General features: G+C 43.0%; 2 protein-coding genes across 10 annotated transcripts in view; one reads left to right on the top strand and one right to left on the bottom strand.

Moving 5' to 3' along the window:
- clcn2a (chloride channel, voltage-sensitive 2a) overlaps positions 1 to 21,842 on the bottom strand; it is a 44,882-nt gene that overhangs the window by 6,317 nt on the left and 16,723 nt on the right. For 3 of the 8 annotated variants that reach the window (XM_086203666.1, XM_086203660.1, XM_086203659.1), the window contains exons 2-18: positions 17,939 to 18,107; positions 11,471 to 11,602; positions 10,075 to 10,203; positions 9,570 to 9,703; positions 9,234 to 9,314; positions 6,928 to 6,951; positions 6,305 to 6,383; positions 4,909 to 5,034; positions 4,684 to 4,768; positions 4,263 to 4,364; positions 3,945 to 4,047; positions 2,885 to 3,040; positions 2,734 to 2,803; positions 2,528 to 2,638; positions 1,926 to 2,139; positions 1,627 to 1,760; positions 253 to 470 (exon numbers count right to left, since the gene is read on the bottom strand). In XM_086203666.1, the coding sequence (XP_086059792.1) occupies positions 253 to 470; positions 1,627 to 1,760; positions 1,926 to 2,139; positions 2,528 to 2,638; positions 2,734 to 2,803; positions 2,885 to 3,040; positions 3,945 to 4,047; positions 4,263 to 4,364; positions 4,684 to 4,768; positions 4,909 to 5,034; positions 6,305 to 6,383; positions 6,928 to 6,951; positions 9,234 to 9,314; positions 9,570 to 9,703; positions 10,075 to 10,203; positions 11,471 to 11,602; positions 17,939 to 18,107 (2,067 nt within the window). The remainder of the gene's footprint in view (positions 1 to 252; positions 471 to 1,626; positions 1,761 to 1,925; positions 2,140 to 2,527; positions 2,639 to 2,733; positions 2,804 to 2,884; positions 3,041 to 3,944; positions 4,048 to 4,262; positions 4,365 to 4,683; positions 4,769 to 4,908; positions 5,035 to 6,304; positions 6,384 to 6,927; positions 6,952 to 9,233; positions 9,315 to 9,569; positions 9,704 to 10,074; positions 10,204 to 11,470; positions 11,603 to 17,938; positions 18,108 to 21,842) is intronic. The other 5 variants (XM_086203663.1, XM_086203662.1, XM_086203661.1 and 2 more) reach the window with 4 other exon arrangements.
- LOC147261586 (zona pellucida sperm-binding protein 4-like) lies at positions 19,405 to 21,505 on the top strand. Of its 2 annotated transcripts, none has more exons than XM_086203667.1 (8): positions 19,405 to 19,732; positions 19,800 to 19,987; positions 20,148 to 20,245; positions 20,319 to 20,476; positions 20,623 to 20,839; positions 20,910 to 21,057; positions 21,135 to 21,210; positions 21,329 to 21,505. In XM_086203667.1, exons 1-8 carry the CDS (start codon positions 19,453 to 19,455, stop codon positions 21,439 to 21,441), a joined length of 1,278 nt encoding a protein of 425 aa, XP_086059793.1. In that variant the 5' UTR covers positions 19,405 to 19,452; the 3' UTR covers positions 21,442 to 21,505. The 2 variants fall into 2 exon arrangements, with proteins under 2 accessions (XP_086059793.1, XP_086059794.1); XM_086203668.1 differs by having other exon boundaries at positions 20,647 to 20,839.

Consider the following 21,842-nt stretch of genomic DNA (forward strand, 5'->3'; position numbering starts at 1 on the left):
CACAGGTAACGGCACAGACGACAGAGACACAGAGGACACGTGTTAATGGAGAGGAAGTTTCAGAGAGTTTAGAGTCAAATCACTTACCACCACAGCTGCCCCAAACCTCCATCTGTGCCTTTACCTACTGCTACATGCTCCACTCATGCTGTGTCTAATCCATTAGTCTACCGCCACAACCCAACCCAAGCCAAGCTTTGCCCCAGCCCAGCCCTGGCGCCCCCGGACGCCTCACACCTGTTGGGTGCTCACCAGGAAGCGGACCCCTTGGTGAGCGCTGGTGTTGGCATTGATGTGGGTGCAGGGTGAGCTGGGGGTGCTGTCCGTGGTCAGGCTGGGTAGGTGATCGTGGGTGCCATTGTCTAGCGCCAGCTGGCGGAGATATTCCAGTCGCCGCTGGTGACCCAGCTGAAGTGAGAGGAGAGACTGGAGCTGCAACCTCTCAATGGAGCCCAGGAGGATCATGGAGTCTGACAGAGGAGCAAGAGAGACAAAATATGTCATACTTAAAGTTAAGCTGATAAGAAAAATGCAATTTTTAACCTTTTAGTCGAGTTCACACTGTTTACCTGTGCAACAATCTATGCTAGAAAATTTGAAAAAAGTATATTTATTTGTACTTTTATATCAAAACCCAATTGTTTTGTTCTTCCTGTAAAACAAAATATGATGTATGCTTACATTTTTCAACCAATAATGTCTCCACATCCACCCGTCAATCAATCTTCAGCTTTTAGCAGCATGTGTGTATTTCTGCGCCTGACTACATATGAGTTAGCTTGCTTGTATTGGGCTGGTTGCCCCCTGAAGTCCTGGATTATTGCTCTAAAAATATATATATTCATGGCCTGCTGGCACAAATTCATGGTGCTGCCTTTACAGAGCTTTTACAATTTTGTTTACAAAAAATTCCACTTGAAAGTCATCTAGAAATCTAGTTTGAGCTGCTGTTGAACCGCATTGTGTCACTCAGAGGTGATTCCCTTGTTGATGTTAAGTGGACTAGACACAGTATTAGAAACAGCTTTCATGCGGGAGGTTCGTTGACTGTCGGAGTGAATTAGCATTATCCAGATGTACTTGATAAACTCTCAGCAAAGCGTAGGTGTAAAGTGATACTTCAGCCAGAAAGTGTATTTTGTCCTTCAAGTACTTACAAATAGGTGTCTTGAGCTCACAGTCATTTTTTTCACCGCTGCTTTACTTTTTTGTGACTCCAGAATGCAGAAAGCCACATATACACTCAAACACCTGCAAAACTGTCAATGTAAAAGCTCATCCATGTCTTTTTTATCCACGTGTGCTTAGTACTCCTCAAAAACTTTGATTTGAGCGGTGAAAAAATGTCTTTGTGAGCTCAAAACACCTCCTGTATCTGTGAGTACCTGAGAGACACAATGCAAAAATGGGGGAAAGTTACTTAAAGTGATTCCTGTAAACTCTTGCGGACTGTGTCGAGGTCACCAACCTGTGCTGCTTGAGAAAAGTCCTACTAAACGGGCTTGAGGTCACCTGATATAGTGCAGTAGTCAGATATTGCACTGACACTAGCGTTAGCACAAACATTACAAATTAAAACTCATGTTATTTGTTTCAAAGAGGAGTCTTCTAGAACACTAGACCTACCTCTGGATTCCACCAGGGCGAGAGTCTTGAGCTGACCCGTCAGCAGCATCTCCTGCAGGTCCCGATAGGAAGAGGTGAGCGTGATGTAGCGCACATCCCTGACCATGATGTCCTCCACACGGATATTATATTTCCTGGATGGTGTAGGAGGGGAAAAACGGAGAGGGAATAAGGGAGGAGGGGGAGAGACGGAGGTTAAGTGGGGGGGCGGGGCCATGAGGAGACGAGACAAAGGAGAGGAGGAGGGAGAGAAAGGGGACAAACAGGTGGGTGAAGTGAGCAGTGGCGTGCACACTCACTCGTGATGCCCCATGCCCAGCTCTGGAAGATACGGAAGCTTCTTTATGCGGATGATGGAGTCATACAGGGAAGGTTGGAGTGCCTGAGCCACGGCGTTGGCCAGGATCACTGCGATCATCACAGGCAGGATGTGTGAAATCTGACCGGTCAGCTCGAAGACGATGACCGCTGTGGAGACGGTGTGGGTGACGGCTCCTGACAATGCTGCTGCGCCTGAGGAGAAGAATGACAATCAGACAAGATAACGGAAAAATAAACTGCTCAGTGTGTGGCGTGAAAAATTAACTGGATGCATTTGATCTTAATATTTTCTGCAGGATGTCGTTCTCAGTCTAAACGTTCAACTCCAACCAGTGAGTCATGACCGTGGCAATTTTGGATTGAACAATTTTTCCTATTTTACCTCAGTCAAAAATTAAATGTTCAACTAAAGTGAAATCAATTTTCCCTCTATAAGCTGGAGTGAAGTGATGAAAATCGCAGCTGCGATGATTGCAATCACAAGCGTGGAGAAAAAAGTGGTCTGAAGATTGGTAGCCGAGCCAAATTAGATGCAATGTAACTATGAATTACACTTAATGACATTAGAGCTCTTGCTCACCAACTACAGCATAACCACCAGGAACTATGGGATACACACTGCCGTCAGCATGAATACCATCAGGAAACATGGCTGCCATGACCTCGCCAACCAGCCTGCCAAATGCTGCACCTGTCCATCAAAAAAAAAACACACAAAACAAGAGGTCATTTTAAGTGGTTTATTAAAGCTGAAATCAAAAGGAAAATGTTGAAGATTTTACTCACCAATGAGGAAAACTGGCATGAATGCACCACACGGAACCGGCATGGTGGTGGCCACAGCGGACATCCAGAACTGACATCAGACAAGCACGTGAAACCAATTTAATCTTTACCCTCATCACAAGTTCCTGACATATTTACGTAAAAGACAGACCTTCATAATGATGAAGAGGATGAGCGTAATGAAAACGTTGACTTGGGGGTGTTTCCAGGCGTGGTGGTGGCTGATGTAGTCAAACTCCTCGGCCACGCCCTGACGGCACCACGTACGGTTGTCAAAGAGAGCGACCAGAGACTCGTGCTGCGTCAGCTGAGAGGTTGACAGAGGGGAAGGTTTTGTTGGTGCATATCTGGTTTCACAGTGATTCCTGCAGCCAGATTGTTGCATTTGACACTGCTGGTTATACATTTATATTATTTGCTCATTTTTAACATTCCTGATACATTAATTTTACTGAGTGGTTTGCCCTCAGGGAACCTAGTTGATCAAAATCAACGATACATTCTTACAACTCTAAAGTAACTTAATGGGTATAAATTTTCAATTCTTTATTATTTAAAAAAAAAGGAAAAGAAATCAGCTACACAGTACCATAGGGATGAGGTATTTTTGGAGGTAAAACCGAAAGCTAGCATTGCCGTGAGTCACCACGACCAAAAGCCAGTGAGATTTTTCATATTCGCTACTTTTTTGAGACACATAAACCCTTTTAAATTCTTGAGTCCAATATTTACTGACATATTACTGAAGCAAAGGAAGCAGCGTCCAACAATAATCTATTACCAGGTCTGAGGTCTCATATCTGTGCTACAATACATCAGATACGGTTTTTACATGAGCTCGATACCAAAGCAATCTGCATTGAGCAAATGGGTAAAATAAAACCAGACAGCTTGTAAACGTATAGCTTATATCTCCGTGTATAACAGAGTTGGGACTACATTTCATTTTAATGCGTCAGCTGCTCCAGTGGCAATAGAAAGGAGCATCATCGCCGTGGAGACATCAACGGATGTCTTACTTTTCTGGTTATTTTTGTTCTGCATTGATATTGTGTCTTTTCAAGCTGTCTGTGTAAAAAAGTTTAAACTATTTAAACAAATGCTGCGATGTGGAACATCATTTTCTTCTGGTTGCATTTTGTTGGAAAAAGAAGACTCTCTTCATTTGAAATCACACATTTTTTAGCTCTCCGTCGGGAGTGTTCTCTCACCTGTCCCGCCATGAACTGGCCGAAGCCTGGAGGGAAGGTGAGGGTGGAGACCAGCAGGGTAACCAGGGCCGGATACACCAGACGCCTGACAGGAAGAGATGGACTGAGGGGTCATTAATGGGTGTGCCTGTCCCAAAGTGTATGCATGTTTGATATCTGGGTTGTGCGAGAGTAGAATGTCTATAAATAGCAACTGTGATGTGTGATATTGACCCAATTGAGAGGAGGACTTTACTCCTTTTAGCAGCAGCTGATTTACACAGATTTCAGTGTGTCTCTGGCTTGGATTTGTTGGAGGTGATCAGATCAGATACTCACTTCCTCAGCAAGAATTTGTTAATGGTCTTCTGCTTCCTCATGCACTCTACAATCAGCCTGTTCAGGTAGACGAAGAGAGCGCCACCGAAACCACAAGCGATCCTACAACAGAAAGAAACCGCTGCATTTTAAATGTTCACGGGGAAGCCAGTCTTTTCTTAATTTATTGTTCCTCGCTGTGAAAATATTTTGGTATCAAACAAATAAAATTTGGTAAGTGATGATGTGGATAGAGCCTCTCTCTACTTATAATCAGCTGGGTAAGAAATTAATTTCATGCCCCATTCATCAACACAAATCAGCCAGACTCTCAGCAACTGGAATGTGAATGTGGAGGCTGAACCAGAGTTCCGATCTCCTCAGTAAGTTATGTGCTGTATCCAACTGTTCTGGGATCAGGACAATGTGGCATCACACTCACCCGAGGACGGCGAACGCTGGCAGCTCTTGGAGGTCAAATGGGAAGTCCAGACGGAAGCGGGTCTTGAAGAGGGCTGTGATGGTCTCTGAGTGAAAGGAGACATAAATGTGTGTTAAGCTGACGTTCCAAAGGAATTAAAAACAGAATCCCCTAACAAGTGTTGAATTTCAAAATAACATTCCCAAACAGGTTAAATTTGACTTGATTCTACTTCTTGTCTTTTACCTTCCTCCTGGTTCCACACCGCCAGGACTCTGAATATGAAAGCGCTGAAGGTGGCGGCAAAGAAACCCCTCCAGTAGTTCCTGACAGCGAAAAACGTCGAGGTGACCTCTATACTGAACAGCACCCCTGATGCACACAAACATGAAGGAGCAGAGGCTACATTTAAGAAACAGGTTTTTCAGTTGCACACACTTCAGTGCTAAAGCTGTTGCTTGGGTTGGCACCACCCACAGTTTCTGGTGTGTCCGGATGATATCCAGATTGATTCTAAACAGTCTGAACAGCAAGTTTGATCGAAAACAAATTTGGAGGTTTGAAACCTGATTTGAATCAGATTTCTACAGATGGATTCCTGTCTGAATGCTCTATACGCTCAAGTATTATTCATCATTTGCAAATAGTTTCTCCATTGGTCAACTTCAGTTTGTCTCATGTTCCTCGGTTGGTGATGTCTGGACACGACAAATCTGACCTCACCCTTGCAAATAACAGTGTAGACAAAATGTGAATTCTAACACCCCATTATCTAGGCCATTGTCATCAAACAGTATTCATACTGCAAGTCCTGAAGCTAAAGATTAGCTTAAGTTTGATTTTATGGCTTTAAATATGTGTAATTCTGTGTCCTTCATTTACATCTAACAGTGTTCTTGGGACCTGCTAGTACCCCCAAAACATGAATAATCACCTTGTAACCAGAAGAGCTTTCACAACCCAACATTCACTCTGGTTTAATCAAACCCTGTTAAGGTTAAGCCATCAATGCAGTTTGTTTTAGAATCTTGTGAAAATTGTAATTATGCTCTGATGTGGACCAGGTCAGAGAATCTCGCAACTCTAGAGCAGTGGGAACTCAATCTGATGCTCAAATGCAGGAAGTAGAGGATTATAGGCTTTGTGTTGATTTAAAAACAAAGGGAGGGGTAACACAATAAGGAGAGGACTCACTTGGACTGCTGCTGAAATATCATGTTTGTTTGATATCTTAAAGTTCACATTTCCCTCCGCTAATCTTTTGTGTACCAATAAGAGAAACTTCTGTGAGCACTTCTCCTCCTTCGTGAAAGCCCCTCAGCATATTTGCCGACTTGAATTTGTGCACTGTGAAACCAAACCAGACCAAAAAGTAAAACAAACAAACCAGGAACATCAATTTCCATTTAGTTTCACACTCATCAAGACCAAAAACTAGTGGGCTACGAAATCCAATTTATGGCTCTTGGAATACCCCCCCCCCCCTAAAAAAAAAAACCAAAAACCCAAATATATATATATATATATATATGTGTGTTGAAATATAGGATATTGTTGCATGCATGTCAGACAGACTGACAGACAACCTGAATAAATATTCTGATGTGTTAACAGCTTCGGTAATTTTGACTGACATCCTTACCTCCGATAGGTGCAGCAAAGCAGCAGCCAACACCTACAGCACAGGCAGCCGACAGCATTTCCGTGTTCCTCAACTCGTTCTGTTGGAACACACACACACATACACACACACACACACACACACACATACACACACACACACACACACATTCACAAGTTTTTCAAGTATGTGCAAATGCCACAAACACATACTTGAAAAACTTTGATTTAACTTAACCAGATCTGAACTACATATAGAAGTCATATATGTGTGTGTATATATTTTTATATAAATACACACACATATACACCTATATTTACATTCAAGTGTGACTGTAAAACTGCCGCTGTATCTTTCCACATGTGATGGCGTTACATATATGGGTGGTGGTGGGGGGCATTCAAGTGTGTGAGTGTTGGGGGGCATAATTGAAAAAGCAGGATTGATTGTTGAAATCATGGAATGAAATGTTTGTATAGAATGAAAGTCAACGCAGATCAATACCTCGCGGTGACGGTTCACTGAACAGAATCAAACAGACAAATGGAAAGGCATCAATCTGTCTCAGAAATGGACGACATGGATTATTGATGTAGATGGATGTGGCAATGAATACGTGATCTGACCCGTGTATTCATTCCTACCTTGCTCCCCTCAAAAGGCTCTTCCTTTAGCAGTAAAAGTGGAGAGAAAGACACAAATGTGTGTGAGACGCATCTGTGTAGAGGTGTGTGTGTCTGTGTGCGGAGGTTACCTTTTTGCTGTTTTGGAAGGCGTCCAACTTATTATCCAAACCACACAAAATCAAACAAGCAGCAAATGAGCTTCGGCAAACACAGTCTTGATGCCGTGCAGCACTGAATGAAACGTTTTCCCAGACTGATTGCATTTAATGGACTATTTGAGTCTAACTTTGCAGACATGAGTTTTGCTTCCTCCGCATCGCTGGTGTCTATCTTCCTCAGTGCAGGCTGATGCCGGCGGACTGTCTGCTGCAGCTGCAGTCTCGCATGAGTGGAGGTGAGATTGTGTCCTGTCGAATGGCAAAAAGTCAAAAGAAACATCAAAGGCTTTCCAACTGGGACCTGACGAATCTGAGTGAGGTGCAACCTGAAAGTCTGTAGAGCAAAAGTTAGGCAGTTCAAGGGTCCAAGTGCGATCCCAAAAAATGTGCGAGTGAAAAAGCGTCCCTCAGTACGACGGCTGAGGGGATCGGCTGGTCCCGCGGTGATGTTAGTCGTGAGCAAAGTGCCTCACCTCGGCGGAGAAAGAGTAAGAAAATAGAAAAAGATATCGGAGCTTCGGATATAATTGTAGTTAATTACTTAAAGCTCAGTGAGTTGAACAGACAAAGTACAGACTCATATCTGGTGAAATTTAAGTTCAAGTAGTCGAAACAAAAAACAAAAAAATGTGTGGTAGAAGTTGTACTGTAAATTTTCCTTTCTGTACGGAAGTGTTTCATTGTTTGACTGTTGTGAGTTTTTTTATGGACATTTTCTTCAAGTCAAAATTGGTGAATCCCTGACGTTAATTTAGTCAAGGAATTAAAGACTAAAAACATTAGCGGACTACTGTTACTTTTTCAAATTTTGTCAGCTAAAACCAATGTAAAATTCACAAAAATCATGCGACTAAAACGAATGCACTTTAGTCGAAAGACTAAAATGAAATCGATATCATCTGCCTCGAAAAAAACGAAGGCACAAATTAAAGCCCATTACAAAGAAAACAAGGTCGGTTTTCACTAAACCTGGACTAAAACAGGTTTTATGGACTAAAACTAGACTGAAGTTGTTCAAAATTAGACCAAAATAGACGTGTTTTTCTCTGAGAAAGATAAGACGAACATTCTTTAATATTCAACTAGAAGAAAAAACAGAAACTACCTAACTGACTGAATATGATGAAGAACATTTGGTAGAGGACTAATACTAATATAAGACTCATGTCTGGGAAACAGGCGTTAGTTTTTCAACCTCAGGAAATGTGGTGGGATATTCCATATTTAGACGCGTCTGCCAGTGATTTCAACAGTGGTGTTTTGAACAAGTTGAAGGTGAAGAGGAGGTACAAAAACACTTTAATGCTCTTGTTGTTTTTCTTACTTTCCTAGCTTTCTATTCTGAGAGGATGCGCATTTTCTATAGAATTTTTTTCTTCTTCTTACAAATACCCACAAGGTACAACAAACACTGATGGATGGACTTCAAACACAGACATGGAGGTGAAAACCACAGTGAACGGGTATTTAATCCTGCCTGTTGGTGCAAAGAACTCAAGCTCTTTTACTTGATATGCAGTGAAACCATATTATGCAGCTTTTGCAGATCAGTATTCTCATTTTGGTGGCGTTTTGCTGACATTAGCATGTTAAAATGTGTCAGAAACCAAATCCACTCATCAACTGAGTTTAGCGGAAACACCCTCAAGAGTGGAGCGTCGTAAAATAGATGCAGAGACAGGTACAAGGTCATTGAAGCCTCTGGTGAAGTATTAAGGGGCGTCAAGTCTACCTGGTGAACAAGCCACATCCGAGTTTACTCTGTTTGTGTGTCAGCAGGTACATTGGACACCCAAATATGGAGGCACAAACACTGAAAAAGTGAAGGTTTCGTAATTTTGCCCCTTTAAATCTTCTCAATAATGGAAGACTGAGCACCTCCAGACAGTTCTACCAGAGCCTGCCATACAGATGCATGGGTGGATAATGAGGAAGCACCAATTAACACAAAAAGAAAAAAAGAAAAGAAAAGATTTTAGCTCTGAAGGTGGTCGACAAAGTCAGTTATTGTAACGGTGAAATTGTAACATTTCCCCTGTTATTTTTTTGTTGGTGTTTTAATGAAGAAATGATTTTATCCACACGCAGGAAAAAGATAAACATTCTACATGTGTTTCACTTCCGAAAAAAGGCTTCACAAAGGTATTCTGTGTTTACCATTCTCACCATGTAAATCCCACCGAAAAGAGCGGCCATAAATTTGCTGAGGAGGGCGGCGCACAGGCTGGCCACATGAACAAACGGCCCCTGAGAAACAGGATGCACAAGATTAGGATTTAAGGAGATGGGTGAAAGCGCACTTTAGCTCCAGAGCTGAGAGCGTGCTGCACTGCAGCTCAAGGGCATCATTCAACAGCTCTGTGTGAATTCAGTGATGACCTCGGGATGGGAAAAACAAGAGTAATAGCAGCAACTCACATTTGTATTTTCACAGGCATGACCTTCATGAAACTACAAGAAAGCTGTGATTGGAAGAGAGGATGAAAAGAAAATGTCCTCTACCTCCTTCCCCAGAGGCATCCCGCTGCCCAGCGCACAGGTCAGCCCAATGACCTTGGCCACAAACGTCTTAAAAGTCAGGTACTCCTTCAGGACGACTCCCCTGAGAATGGTCTTCATCTCAGGGATCCCGGAACCTTGAGGAACAGGAGAATACCAGGTAGCATGATGGAGTGGAGAGAAAAGATGAGTTGAAAGAAATCAATTACATAGAGAGAGAGGGATGAGGAGAACAAATGACGGGGGGATGGAGAGAGGACAAGAAAAGCTGATTGATATTCATATAGTTTTCTGCGTGCTCATCTCAGAGGTGCATTGTATGGATTTCCTGCATGACCCCCAAGGAGATGTAAAGCTCACATCCTTGGAGGTCTTACAGTGCATTACAGAACCAATTATATTATTCAAATATAGAAAAGTGACCGCGATCAGGCATTGAATACATATGTTTATTGATAAATGGTGGTGTGTGTGCATGTGTGTGTGTGTGTGTGTGTTTGTCTCTTACCTACAGCCTGCGGAGACAGTATCTGTGTGAATCCTGCAGAGAATGTGATGAGCACTACAGGGTAGGTGACCCAGGCAATGTACTGTAGAAGCATGTTACTGTCCAGTCCACCATACATCCACTTCTGTGCTGCACACACACACACACACACACACACACACACACACACACACACACACACACACACACACACACACACACACACACACACACACACACACACACACACACACACACACAGAGTAGATACATCTCAGTATAATAGAAAACTCAGATGGGAATCCAATCATTCACCAAGAACTTTCCCATCCCTACAATCAGATTCCCCTCCTCTTGGAAGCCTTTCTGACCTTTTCCAAATCCTTTTATGGCTCATCTTTTCATTCATTCTCTATTCCTCATTCATCATTCTGTATTCCCTCACGATCAAATTTGCTTCTAAACACAATAAAAGCTCTTGTGGGATTTGAAGAAATATCCAATAGTACAATAAAGACTCTTTTAAAACCCAAAAGTTCCTGGAACGATGAAACAGGAGGAATTGATCTCATGAACCAAACATCTCTGTTCTTGTTTTCAGCTGCACCACATTCAAACAGCTCTCACACAACCGGCCTGTTTACTGTAACTGTGACTCTAAATTTAGATGTAGTGGACAAAATAAAAGACATACGGAGGTGTAGAAGGAAACAGAGCCATGTCTTCTTCAACATAAAATATAAGTGCTGATGTTCTGATTTACAATCTGAAAATGATGTTTTCTGTTTCTGTCCGTCGAAGAAGATCGATGTGAGCGGCTGCACCGATCAACAGTGACATTTCGTTAAACAGCGGTACTGAGCACCGCGCCAGTCGATCTTTTACTCGGTTCCTCTAAAAGAATGTAAATAGCATAACCCTGATAGACTCCTTCAAATTCTGCAGCATCATCATCATCCTCATCCTCATCATCATCATCACAAAGGTCCAGTAAAGACTGAACTTCCTCAAGCAACTGGGGACGTTTAACATTCACGAATGCCTGCTGGTCCGCGTCTATGAGGGCAGCAAAGAGAGCGTATACCCATATCACACATAAAGAGCTGCCATTATGAGATTACATTTATATTATTATTATGATATTGGTGAGCCATCCGAGGCTCCAGTGCACTGAAAAGAGTTTGCCAGTCCCCAAAGGGTTAAAGCCCCTTTAGTTGAGCTCCTATTAAGGATCGATATAACTGTTGTTCACTTTGTATTCATACTTAATGATCCCTCTGTTTAACGTCACACTTTACAATGCCTCTAGCAAAGCTTCCTGTGGAGTTACGCCTGAGTGCGTTCTCAATGGCGTCTCTGAGTACCTTCATAAATCCTGTGAGTCGTATGATTACTGTGTTCTCTGTCTCTTTCCTACCTTCTTGGCAGAAAGCGATGGCGTAGTCCATGACCCAGCTGACCAGAGCCATGAGCAGCCCCAGCAGAATGAGGAAGATCCAGTCCTCTCCCACCCGTGAGATCAGGAACTTCTGGCAGCGAGATGCACATGCTGAGGGTGAGAAAGAGACAGAGGAAAGTAAAAATCTTCATGTTGTGGTGAGATTGAGGAGAAGAAGCAGGGCAACAAAGAAAGCAGTGGCGATCAGCTGTGGTGGGAGGGATAGGTGGGGAATTAAGGCCAGACAAGTCAGCTCGTAGGCAAGTTTAACGCACAAATACAACTGAGACGCACAGAGGTCATACAAATTCAAAGTGAGAACCCAAACATGAGCTAAACATAGTAGAAAACAGCTCAAACGCATCTGAAGGACAACCCCAAAGACAGCGGGGTGGGTTTAAGAGTTTGTCATCCTCGCCAGTATCTGGGTATAATGACTCACCTGTCATCCGTGTTGGTGGTTTTTCAATATTGAGGCAAACATGAAGAAATTCTGTTAAGGTGTTCCTGAGAAATCCCGATCATGTGACTGACAGTGACCTCACACAGTGACCTATAACATGCAGTATAATTCAAGTTCATCCTTAAGTCACACACCTCGTCTCGGTTGCCTCCTGATGACATTTAGAATTCTTTATCAAACCCAAACAACCATACGGTCTTTCCCTCCGACCCTCTGGTAGGAGCATACAAACGTGTCCATGACAGGAAATAATGATTTTTTTTTAATGTGCATAATTTGTGTTACAGCCTCGATAAGAACAAGCAAAAACAACAACACTTTTTTGTACAGCTGTGGTTGCTAGAACCCTTTTTTTGATTTCCGTCTGAAAAGAAGATGAAAACGAAAATCGTACTCTTCAGTTACCGTGGAAACAACACACTCACCATTGGGGACAGGAAATGGACAGCTTCGTCCTGCTGTTGTCACCGTCAAAACAACATTCTACACTCGTCGTTGACAACGGAGCTCAGACACGCATCTCTGATTTCTAACTTTATGTCAAATTTCATCTGATTTCCCACTTTCTATCCATCCATCCATTTTCTTGTGTTTATCCTGTAAAGGGTCGCAGGGTTCACCCTGGAAGGGTCACCAGTCCATCACAGGGCCAACATAGAGACAGACAACCATTCACACTCACAGTCACTCCTACGGTCAATTTAGAGTATCAATCAGCCTCGTCCCCTCTTGATGTCTTTGGACTGTGGGAGGAAGCTGGAGTACCAGAGAGAACCCACACAGGAACAGGGAGAACATGGAGACTCACACAGAAAGACCCTGTGCTGGAGCCGGGACTCGAACCCTGAACCTTCTTGCTGTGAGGTGACAGCCACTGTGCCGCCTGATTTTCTACTTTCCATGATCATAATTGCTACGACCACTAGATGGCACCTGTCTCTGAAAGGGTCAATAGGTTATTCTCACCACTTGTATTAGCTCATTTTTCAAAGAGTCACAGACTTTGCAGACTCACTGGTTTTAAACTCTCTTTGATTAAAATATTCAATTAGAGACGTTGCCACAGTGGTGCAGAAATAAGAAACATCTTCAAAACATCCAGACACTCATCGTCAAAGTAAACAGCAACTTTCTCGTCGAAGCTTTAATCCCCTGCAGAATGAGATGTATCTAGCAAGACAAGAAGACTGGTGTTTTGCTGTGTGTCTTTTTATGTGAGTATGTGTGTATGTGGGGGGGGGGGGGGTGCAGCATTGCATTAGTCTAACCTTGTGAAGATACATTTCTGAGCATTAATCCGCTGATTATTCAAGAGCATGAAAAAAGAGGATATAAAATGATTCTCTCTCTGTGTGGGAAAAAAAAGGATCAGGCTTCATATTAAAGATGAAGAAAAGGGGATTAAAACATAGATGAGGAGAGTGGACGTGGTGGATATTACGCTCTTTAGCTAACGCAGGAGGCTCTTTTCTTTTGTTTTGCGAGGTTTTGACCAATTAATGGACAAAGCATCATAACATGATTCAAGCAATGTAGTAATGTGCCAAGCACATGAATATGACTGGACCACAGGGTGCACACTAGTGAGCGGATGAATACGAGGGAATTGTGCTTCTCGATGAACATTTTGCACATTAAAAGCTTTAATCAGCTTTAACACAGATTGTTCCGTGTTCCATGCAGCACTGCAACAATCAATCAATTAGAGGCTTGAAGGAAAATTAATGGTGGACATTTCTGAAAATGAATTGTTTCCTTTTTTCCTCCAGCAAAAAATGTCAAACATTTGCTGGTTCCAGACTAAATATCGAGAAGTAAAGATGTGATATAAGTACGTTACTTTTACATTTATAGAATAATCACTTCATTTATCATAAAAATCACAGGCAGATTGGTTGACGATGAAAATAGCTGCAGCCCTAGTTAGACAGAAATGTACATTTTACAACACGAGGGAAGAAGGTCCAAGAAGGTCAAAAGTTAATCGGTAAAATGACAATTAAATTTAGAAACACAGACAAGGTCTCATGTGGCTTTGCTTCTAATATGGATCTCTCACTTGAGTGTAGACAGTCAATTCCTGGCAACAACATTTCTGAGATTCAAAAAGCGATCAGCGTGGAAAAATAACGCTCTTGTTCAGAAAACCTCACTTTGTAGGCTGGTTTGTCACTGAGGAGTCGGTGCTTACAATCTCATACAGAGAGACACTGAACTTGGCCATCACACCTGTGGTTTTCACTAGACTAAAAATAAATAAATAAATCATCTGCAGAAATATTTTCTAACCCTAAGCTACCTGACAGCAGTTCTATCTATATGAAGGAAATTCAAGCTCCTCTATGTTTTGGGCAATGTGTAGAACACGGAGGTAACTGTGACTCGTGTCTAGAGTCTACATATTTACCATCAGTGTGAGAGAAAAAGAAAAAAAAATGCACAGAACTACTTTGCCATCTCAAATTTGAGAAAAGTGAGAGCAAACAAAGCTGGGTCATGACTGTGATTCCACCGTTACATTATAATATCTAACTGGGAGCTGGGTCAGCTAAAAGAAGCATCGCTGGACTCATTTCTCCTCTCTTGTCTGCGGACACTGCCAAAGCCTGGAATTCACTCCAATATCCAGAGCATTCATAGATGCGCCAGCCCCTCGAGGAGATAAAAATGTGCTACTAACACATTTGCCAGAGGTCCCCCCCCCCCCCTTCCCAATAAAAAACCCCCCGTTACATAGGAGATACTTCAAGTGATATTCGTCATGGAGGAAACAGGAGAGATCACGTGTGGAAGGGTGGATGAAATAGGTTGATGGGAGAGAGAGAAGACAGGGGACGACTTTCAAAGATAAGAAAACAGTGAAAATGTTTGTCTCGCCTTGCCGGAGCTCAAGGTGACATCATGGTGACATCATGAAATGTCAGCTCTCCTTTTTTGATAAGATGGAACCATAACATTGTAATACAAGCGTATGTTTTTAGCTGTGTTTTTCAAGGTCAGCGTAGAAGCCAACATGCTGGGACATGGTTAGGAAGACAAAGTATTGTAAAGCTGATTAATCAATACAGGAATTACTTGATCAATAATTGATAATTAAAACAAGAAAAATAAAGATTAATAATCAATAAAGGAATTCACTAAGGATGTGTTTGTATTTCTTTGCTTTTCTCTGCAAACCATCCATCTGTAAAACTTGGCAGAAGAATTACTGTGGATCTTTCCTGCTTTCTGGCCTGTATTACCGTAAAGGTCAGAATATGAGTTCCCTTCAAAGCTATTCTGCGCTCTCCTTTTTTTTAGCAACTGTCTTGTTACTGTCTCAGTGGTTTACACACCGTTCAGTGTCTGCTAAATGTGGAAAAACACAGCATATCAACTTCCGTTGATATGTTCTGATATTGTCGCGTTTTGCTTGTTGTACAATGAATGGATGGGCAAAAGGTCAACTTCCATTTTATAATCATAAATGTATTGAGATGAATCGATAAAAAATAACCAAATGAACAGAGAGAGAGAGTGAGTGAGTGTGTGTGTGTGTGAGAGAGAGAGAGAGAGAGAGAGAGAGAAACTGTGAGAGAGAGCAGGCATGAGACTTCCTGGTGCAAGATTCAGGTCACTATGGGATGCTGTGCCTCTCTGGGGAGTTGGACCACAATTCATTACATGACAGGAAAGCTGCCCTGTGGTCAGGCCACCTGCTGGATGGCAAGTTGCCTACACACACATACACATACACACACACACACACACACACGCACACACACACTTGCACATGTAGTACATGTGCCAATAACTTCAAATTCAGGGAACAGAAATACGTAAAAGCTAAAAGTGTAGATTTGACTAATCGCGGTCTTTGATGGCGCTACCATTTTTATTTCCCAGGTCATTGGTGCTGAGCTTGTTGGGAGTAACTGGTAGAAATCTGAGTGACAAACTCACAAAGAGTCAAAACACACACCAGGAGTGAGTCGGTGCTTTTAGCACTCCACCTGGAGCAGCACCCTTCAGCTGCGTGTGTGTGGGCTCTCGTTCAAAGAGCTGTGGCTCCAGTTCGTAGTCAATCACCTACAGAGATGATGTTCCCACACAAACACACGAGAGGGAAACACTAAAACTCCCACTTTGACCAGTGGTAAAGATTCTCTCCTTAAACATTACCTAACAAGACAGCAGCAGAGAGCTGTCCAGCCTGAAGATGAGGCTAAAAATACAAACACCTCTTGATCTACGAGCACAAACAACTCACAGACGGCAGGCACACAAATCAGTTTGACTGGCTCGTGATCTTGAGCGTGATTGTTTTAAATGGCTTCCATTAAAGTGTGTGAGCTGGGCCGGGCTGATATAGTCACCTACGGTGCAATCTATCCCGCTTTAATCAGATCACTAGTCACAAGGGCAAAGAGACACGGACGGATCTTGGAAAAGAGCCACATTGGATCACTTGGGAAAGAGTGTGATATAATCGCTAGCACTTTTGTTACTGTCTAATATGTTTATGACTTTATTGATTAAGTCTTTCGTAAGGGTCAGTTCATCTGACTGTAGGAAAGGAAGGGCATCATCAAGCATAGCAGGATTCTTATTTAACAGCAAGAATGTATTGATAAAGATGTTTGTTGAAATTTGTAGCGTGCTCTCCCCTCGCATTACCCTGCTCTTAGTCTTTATAATCAGATCCTGTATATACATTGTCTGTGAGCAGGGGAGGAAACATTGGGACAGGGAAGGCTCTGGTTTCCATTTTCTGTTTCGGTGGCTTTGACCAATCACATTTGAGCAGCCTCGGTTGCGTCCACGTAAACAGGCTGTGTGGGGTGGAAAAGAGACGGAAGGCACAGGCAAGGTCAGAAAAATGGCCGCAGCCTCATGAAGCTGTTGTAGTGGTTTTAAACTGTTGAGTGAGTGTAAACTGGCTACTTCTGAAACCATCTACTTGTATTTACTGTCTTTCAACCCCATGCAAACATTACAGACTGTCAACAATAAGCAGCAGACGTAACAAGGAAGGCTTCGATATCTGTTGGCTACACCAGAACCCCAACAAAATGATTGTCCTACAGATGATGATGAAGACAAAAGTTGTCTTGAACACTGCTTAAATCATGAAGCGACTGGAAAAGATTCTGTATTCCCCAACTGGGGAGAAACAAGAAGATGTCATTCTTCTCCTTATACAACATGAAGACACAGGAGGAGAGAAGAATTTAATTTGTGCACAATGACATTGTAAAAAAAAAAGAAAAAGAAAAGGCCCTTGTTGCCCCGTATGATCCACAGACCTCAATATTTTTATGGAGGCGAAGAATAAATTTCAAACTTGGGTTGACTTACACAAAACTATTTCTTTGAATATGAAGGTTAAATCAAGAACAAATAAAAGTAAGCGCATTTGGGAGCTGCACGCACGCACGCGCACACACACACAAACTGATATTTTTGAGTACATCAGTCTGAAGTGGTGCTCTCTGATGCCACTCCTTTATCTGCAGTCATCTGGGAAGACTAGACATAAAATAATCTGACAGATAAGACTTCTGCACAAACAAACGCCATCACACACTCAGCTTAGCAAATATCTCCTCGAACATGCAGACGTCTACACGGCAGGCCACCAGAGGGGGCTGTCTTTGACATTGAGATAGCCTTGTTGGCTGGAGGTCATTGCTCTGATCAGTCACACTGAATCGTGTTCACATCCTCTCCTGCTCTCTTGTGTCAGGTCGCCAGTGTTTGGGTTTTTTTTTTTTTTGTCACACACCTCTCATGCTGGTTTACTAGCGCACTGCAATCAGCTCCTCAGGGGTGGTTTAAGGCTGCGCACACACACACACACACACACCCACACACAACACATTTACTTTGTTTGTGAGCATCAAACACAGCTGTGGTTTGACCTTCAGAACATGTTGCACTTCACTAGCTCCCTGATTAAAGCGCTCTAGAAAAGGTTCAGGGCTTGTTGACTGATTATCACTTACATTGGCACTTTGCACAGGGGTCTTTCTCATACTCCAGCAGATCTGCAGCACGGCTTCGAACACTAGTGTTGCGCCGCAGTCCTCCACCGTTCCGCACTCCTCCATCCCGCAGGCGGGCTGCTTCCTCCTTGGCATAGACACCCAGCTCCTGGGTGTACCGCCCATACATCTATGTGTGTGTGAGAGAGAGAGAGAGGAAGAGAGAGAGATGTAACGCAGGTGGGGCAAGTGGGTGGCTGTGGAGGAAATCTGTCCGTTTATCCCATATGGACCTAAAAATGCTTCAAAACCCTGATGACATTTTTCTTAAATAACCTGACAAAAGAATACCTCACACATCCACTTTAAGAGACAGTAATAGAATAGAATAGAATAGAATAGAATAGAATGCTTTATTGTTATTTTCGCCCAATGCAATTCAGAATTCTTTAGCTGCTCTCTTCCAACAATGACATATAAAACCTCAGAAATGTTAATCATTAGAAAAAAAAGAACAGCATCACTTGGAAACAGCAATAAATAAAAAAGCTTTGCAAAATAAAAGAAATCTGAAAAATGAAATAGCTGATATTAAAACTACATATCCATCAGCACCCTTTTTATGTCTTTGGAGCAGATGTATACATGAAGGAAAAAACAAAACAAACAAGCTTAGACTTAGACAAGCCTGGACTGTACAGTAACTTTCCTTTACCCTACTCTTCATTAAACATAAAAAAATGAAATGAAGAAATCGTACCTTTACCTATATCTTCATTTCATTGTTGAACAAAATGAAATTATGTCACAAATACCAGTCCAAAGAGCAGCACGGCTCAGAGGTAGAGTGGCCATGTAGTAACTGAGGGGTTGCTGGTTCGATCCCGCCCCCCACGACCCTTAACAGATAAGTGGTATAGAAAATGAATGGATGGAATTTCAGTCTTATGTTTCAGACTACTTGGCATCTTCACACACTAAAAAACTGTTTCATTACATGAAAATAGGAAGAAATTTAGCAAAAATGTAGTTGAGCTGGATTTACTGCTCCGTTTCATGTTTCTGCAGGTTGGCATTGCATCAAAGTAGTTTTACAACATATAAAATAAACCGCAACACAAAGATATGACATTTGGTACTGAACAACAAGACTTATTTATCTCTTGATAGTACTGAAACCACAAAAGTGTCTAAGTTTGACAGCTGCTGTGAACACACGGAGGTTCAGGCTCAGTCAAACTATATTACCACATCCAGGTTGAAAATGTACTGCCTGGAGCTCAATAGATTTGCTCAAGTCTCATTCAGAAAAAAATATCCTCTCATTTGGACTCAACGGTCTTGTAATGATGAGCAGACAATGAGCTCCACCTGTCAGCTCCGAGCTGATTAACTTGGCGGTGCTGGCACACAATTACCTCCTAATGAGGAGAGGCGGAGTTCTCAGCCAACTACGCACAATCAATCAAGTATAAAGCCTGCTGTCTGAGGCCTAGGTGATATTGGTGCAGGTTTGTGTAGATACTACCACCATAATGGAGCTTTTCAAGTATCTGTTTGGTGTTGTGGTTGTTTTGGTCTGTGGTGTAACTGCCCAGCGTAACTTGAGACTGCCTGTGCAGAAACTCCAGCCTACTCTTCCCACCCTGATTCCTCCACAGCAATCCAAAATCCCTTTGTCTGAAGCCCCTTTTGATAAGTGTCAAGTGGAGCAGCATGAGAAGATCCAGTGTGGATCTCGGGATATTACTGGTGAACAGTGTGAAAATATTAACTGCTGCTTTGATGGGAGGCAGTGCTACTACGGGAAAGCAGGTAACTAAGCTCTCTAATGCATCTTCTTGTGAACCAGAAACCCCTTATTTACACTCTTCCCTTGCAGTGACTGTGCAGTGCACCAGGGATGGCCAGTTTGTGGTGGTTGTGGCTCGGGAGACCACCGTGCCCCCCCTAGATGTGGATTCAGTCAGCCTGCTGGAAATGAACGATGCCTCTTGCAACCCTGTTGATACCACCTCTGCCTTTGCCATCTTTCAGTTCCCAGCAGTCTCATGTGGCACTACACTCAAGGTGGGTGTGAACTCCTGTGAAAAGGTCTCATCATAGTGATTTTAGTTTCCAACTTAAATCAGGTCTCGTGGCTAACCCCCCCCACAGCCCTACTAAAGAACTTAAAATCTTGGTATTTACAAGTGCTATGCAACTAAACATTAATACTCCAATCCTGCAGGAGGACAATGGTTACGTGGTCTATGAGAATCACATGTCGTCTTCATATGAAGTTGGAATTGGCCCCAGAGGCTCAATCACCAGGGACAGTCACTTTGAGTGAGTTGCTGTCAAATCAACTGGACTCAGTTTTACTGACATCTCCTGAGGTGCCACTGTTCTCTCCCGACAGGCTGTTGTTCCAGTGCAGATACTGGGGTACAGCTGTGGAGGCTCTGGTTATGGAAGTAAACGGTGTTCCTCCACCTATGCCTGTTGCTGCTCTTGGACCCCTCAGAGTGACACTCAGGCTGGGCAATGGCGTGTGTGTCTCAAAGGGATGTGTGGAGGGTGAGCATACCTCCTATATTACAGAGGGTCAAGTGAGGAAATGGCGCACAATGTCCTTCACTATCAAAGCTACTATACTTCACTGCTATATAAAGCATACCAGTCCTGTAACTGTTGCACTTGAGACTGAAAGCAGCTTGTTTCAGGTTTATCTACTTTCTCTACTCCAGAGAAAGTGGCGTACAGCTCCTTCTACACACTGGAAGATTACCCAGTTACCAAAGTGCTGAGGGAACCGGTGTATGTGGAGGTGCACATCCTTGAGAGGTCTGACCCAAACATCCACCTGACTCTGGAGCGTTGCTGGGCCACTTCCACCCCCAATCCTCACAGCCTGCCGCAGTGGGACCTCCTGGTTGATGGGTATATAAATGAGTGTTAGCTCGACAACCTAAAAGTCAAGTCTGTGGTTAACCGCTACCTCTGGCTGCAGGTGTCCCTACGATGATGACCGCTACCTGACCACCCTTGTGCCTGTGGATCACTCCTCTGGGCTCCAGTACCCCACACACTACAAACGCTTCATCATTAAGATGTTCACATTTGTAGAACCACAGAGTCTCGCTCCCAAGAGGGACAAAGTAGGGTCTCGCATTTAATTTTCTCTCTTGTGAAGTTGCAATGTGGCTGACGTTTTTTTTTTCTTCCCCCTTTTCAGATATTCCTCCACTGTGCTACTGCAGTATGCTATCCCAGCAGCACAAACTCCTGTGAGCAATCATGCCACCGGCAACGTGAGTAAACTGACTTACACAATACTTAAGTTTGGGGAATCAAACTTGCAAAGAAGTGCATCAGAAGCAATGGTGTCAGAGGCTCAACTGACTATAAATTGTGACTAATGTGTTGCAGGAAGGGCTGCAGAGAGGAAGGTCTCAAGCCAGCGGGCTCTGGTCTCAAGCCGGGAGGTGATTCTAACTGCAGAGGGGACTCTTCCTCCTGACACCAGTAAAACTGAGAGATGAAAATCTGCTAGAAGCCATATCTGGTCATGGGTTTTTTTTAATAAAAGCTTGTGTTCTTGCTTAAGTCTGCCTGAATTAATGATCTGAAGGTCATGTGCTGTATTGCTGAACTCACTTTGTGCAGGAAGGGCATGATTGTAACTGAGGGTACATTAGCAGTATTGCATGAGTAAACTCTTACCCTTCCCTTTATTCCTGTTTGGCCATTCTAGATGTTACAACTTGCAGTCTCTCCCTCACTGCTCTGCACACTGCCTCCCTTTTCTGTTAAACTCCTCCACCCCCTCATTGAAATGGGCATCACGACTCCTAGACTCAGTTGTTCTGCTCACATGAACAGGAGGTACAGATGGAAAGCGGTGCAGCCATGTCTGTTTAGTCTGACTGAGGCACCAACAGGA

This window comes from Aulostomus chinensis, chromosome 5 (genome assembly GCF_037954235.1).
Source record: "Aulostomus chinensis isolate RoL2024-O1b breed Wild chromosome 5, RoL_Achi_v1.0, whole genome shotgun sequence".
Lineage (NCBI taxonomy): Eukaryota > Metazoa > Chordata > Actinopteri > Syngnathiformes > Aulostomidae > Aulostomus > Aulostomus chinensis.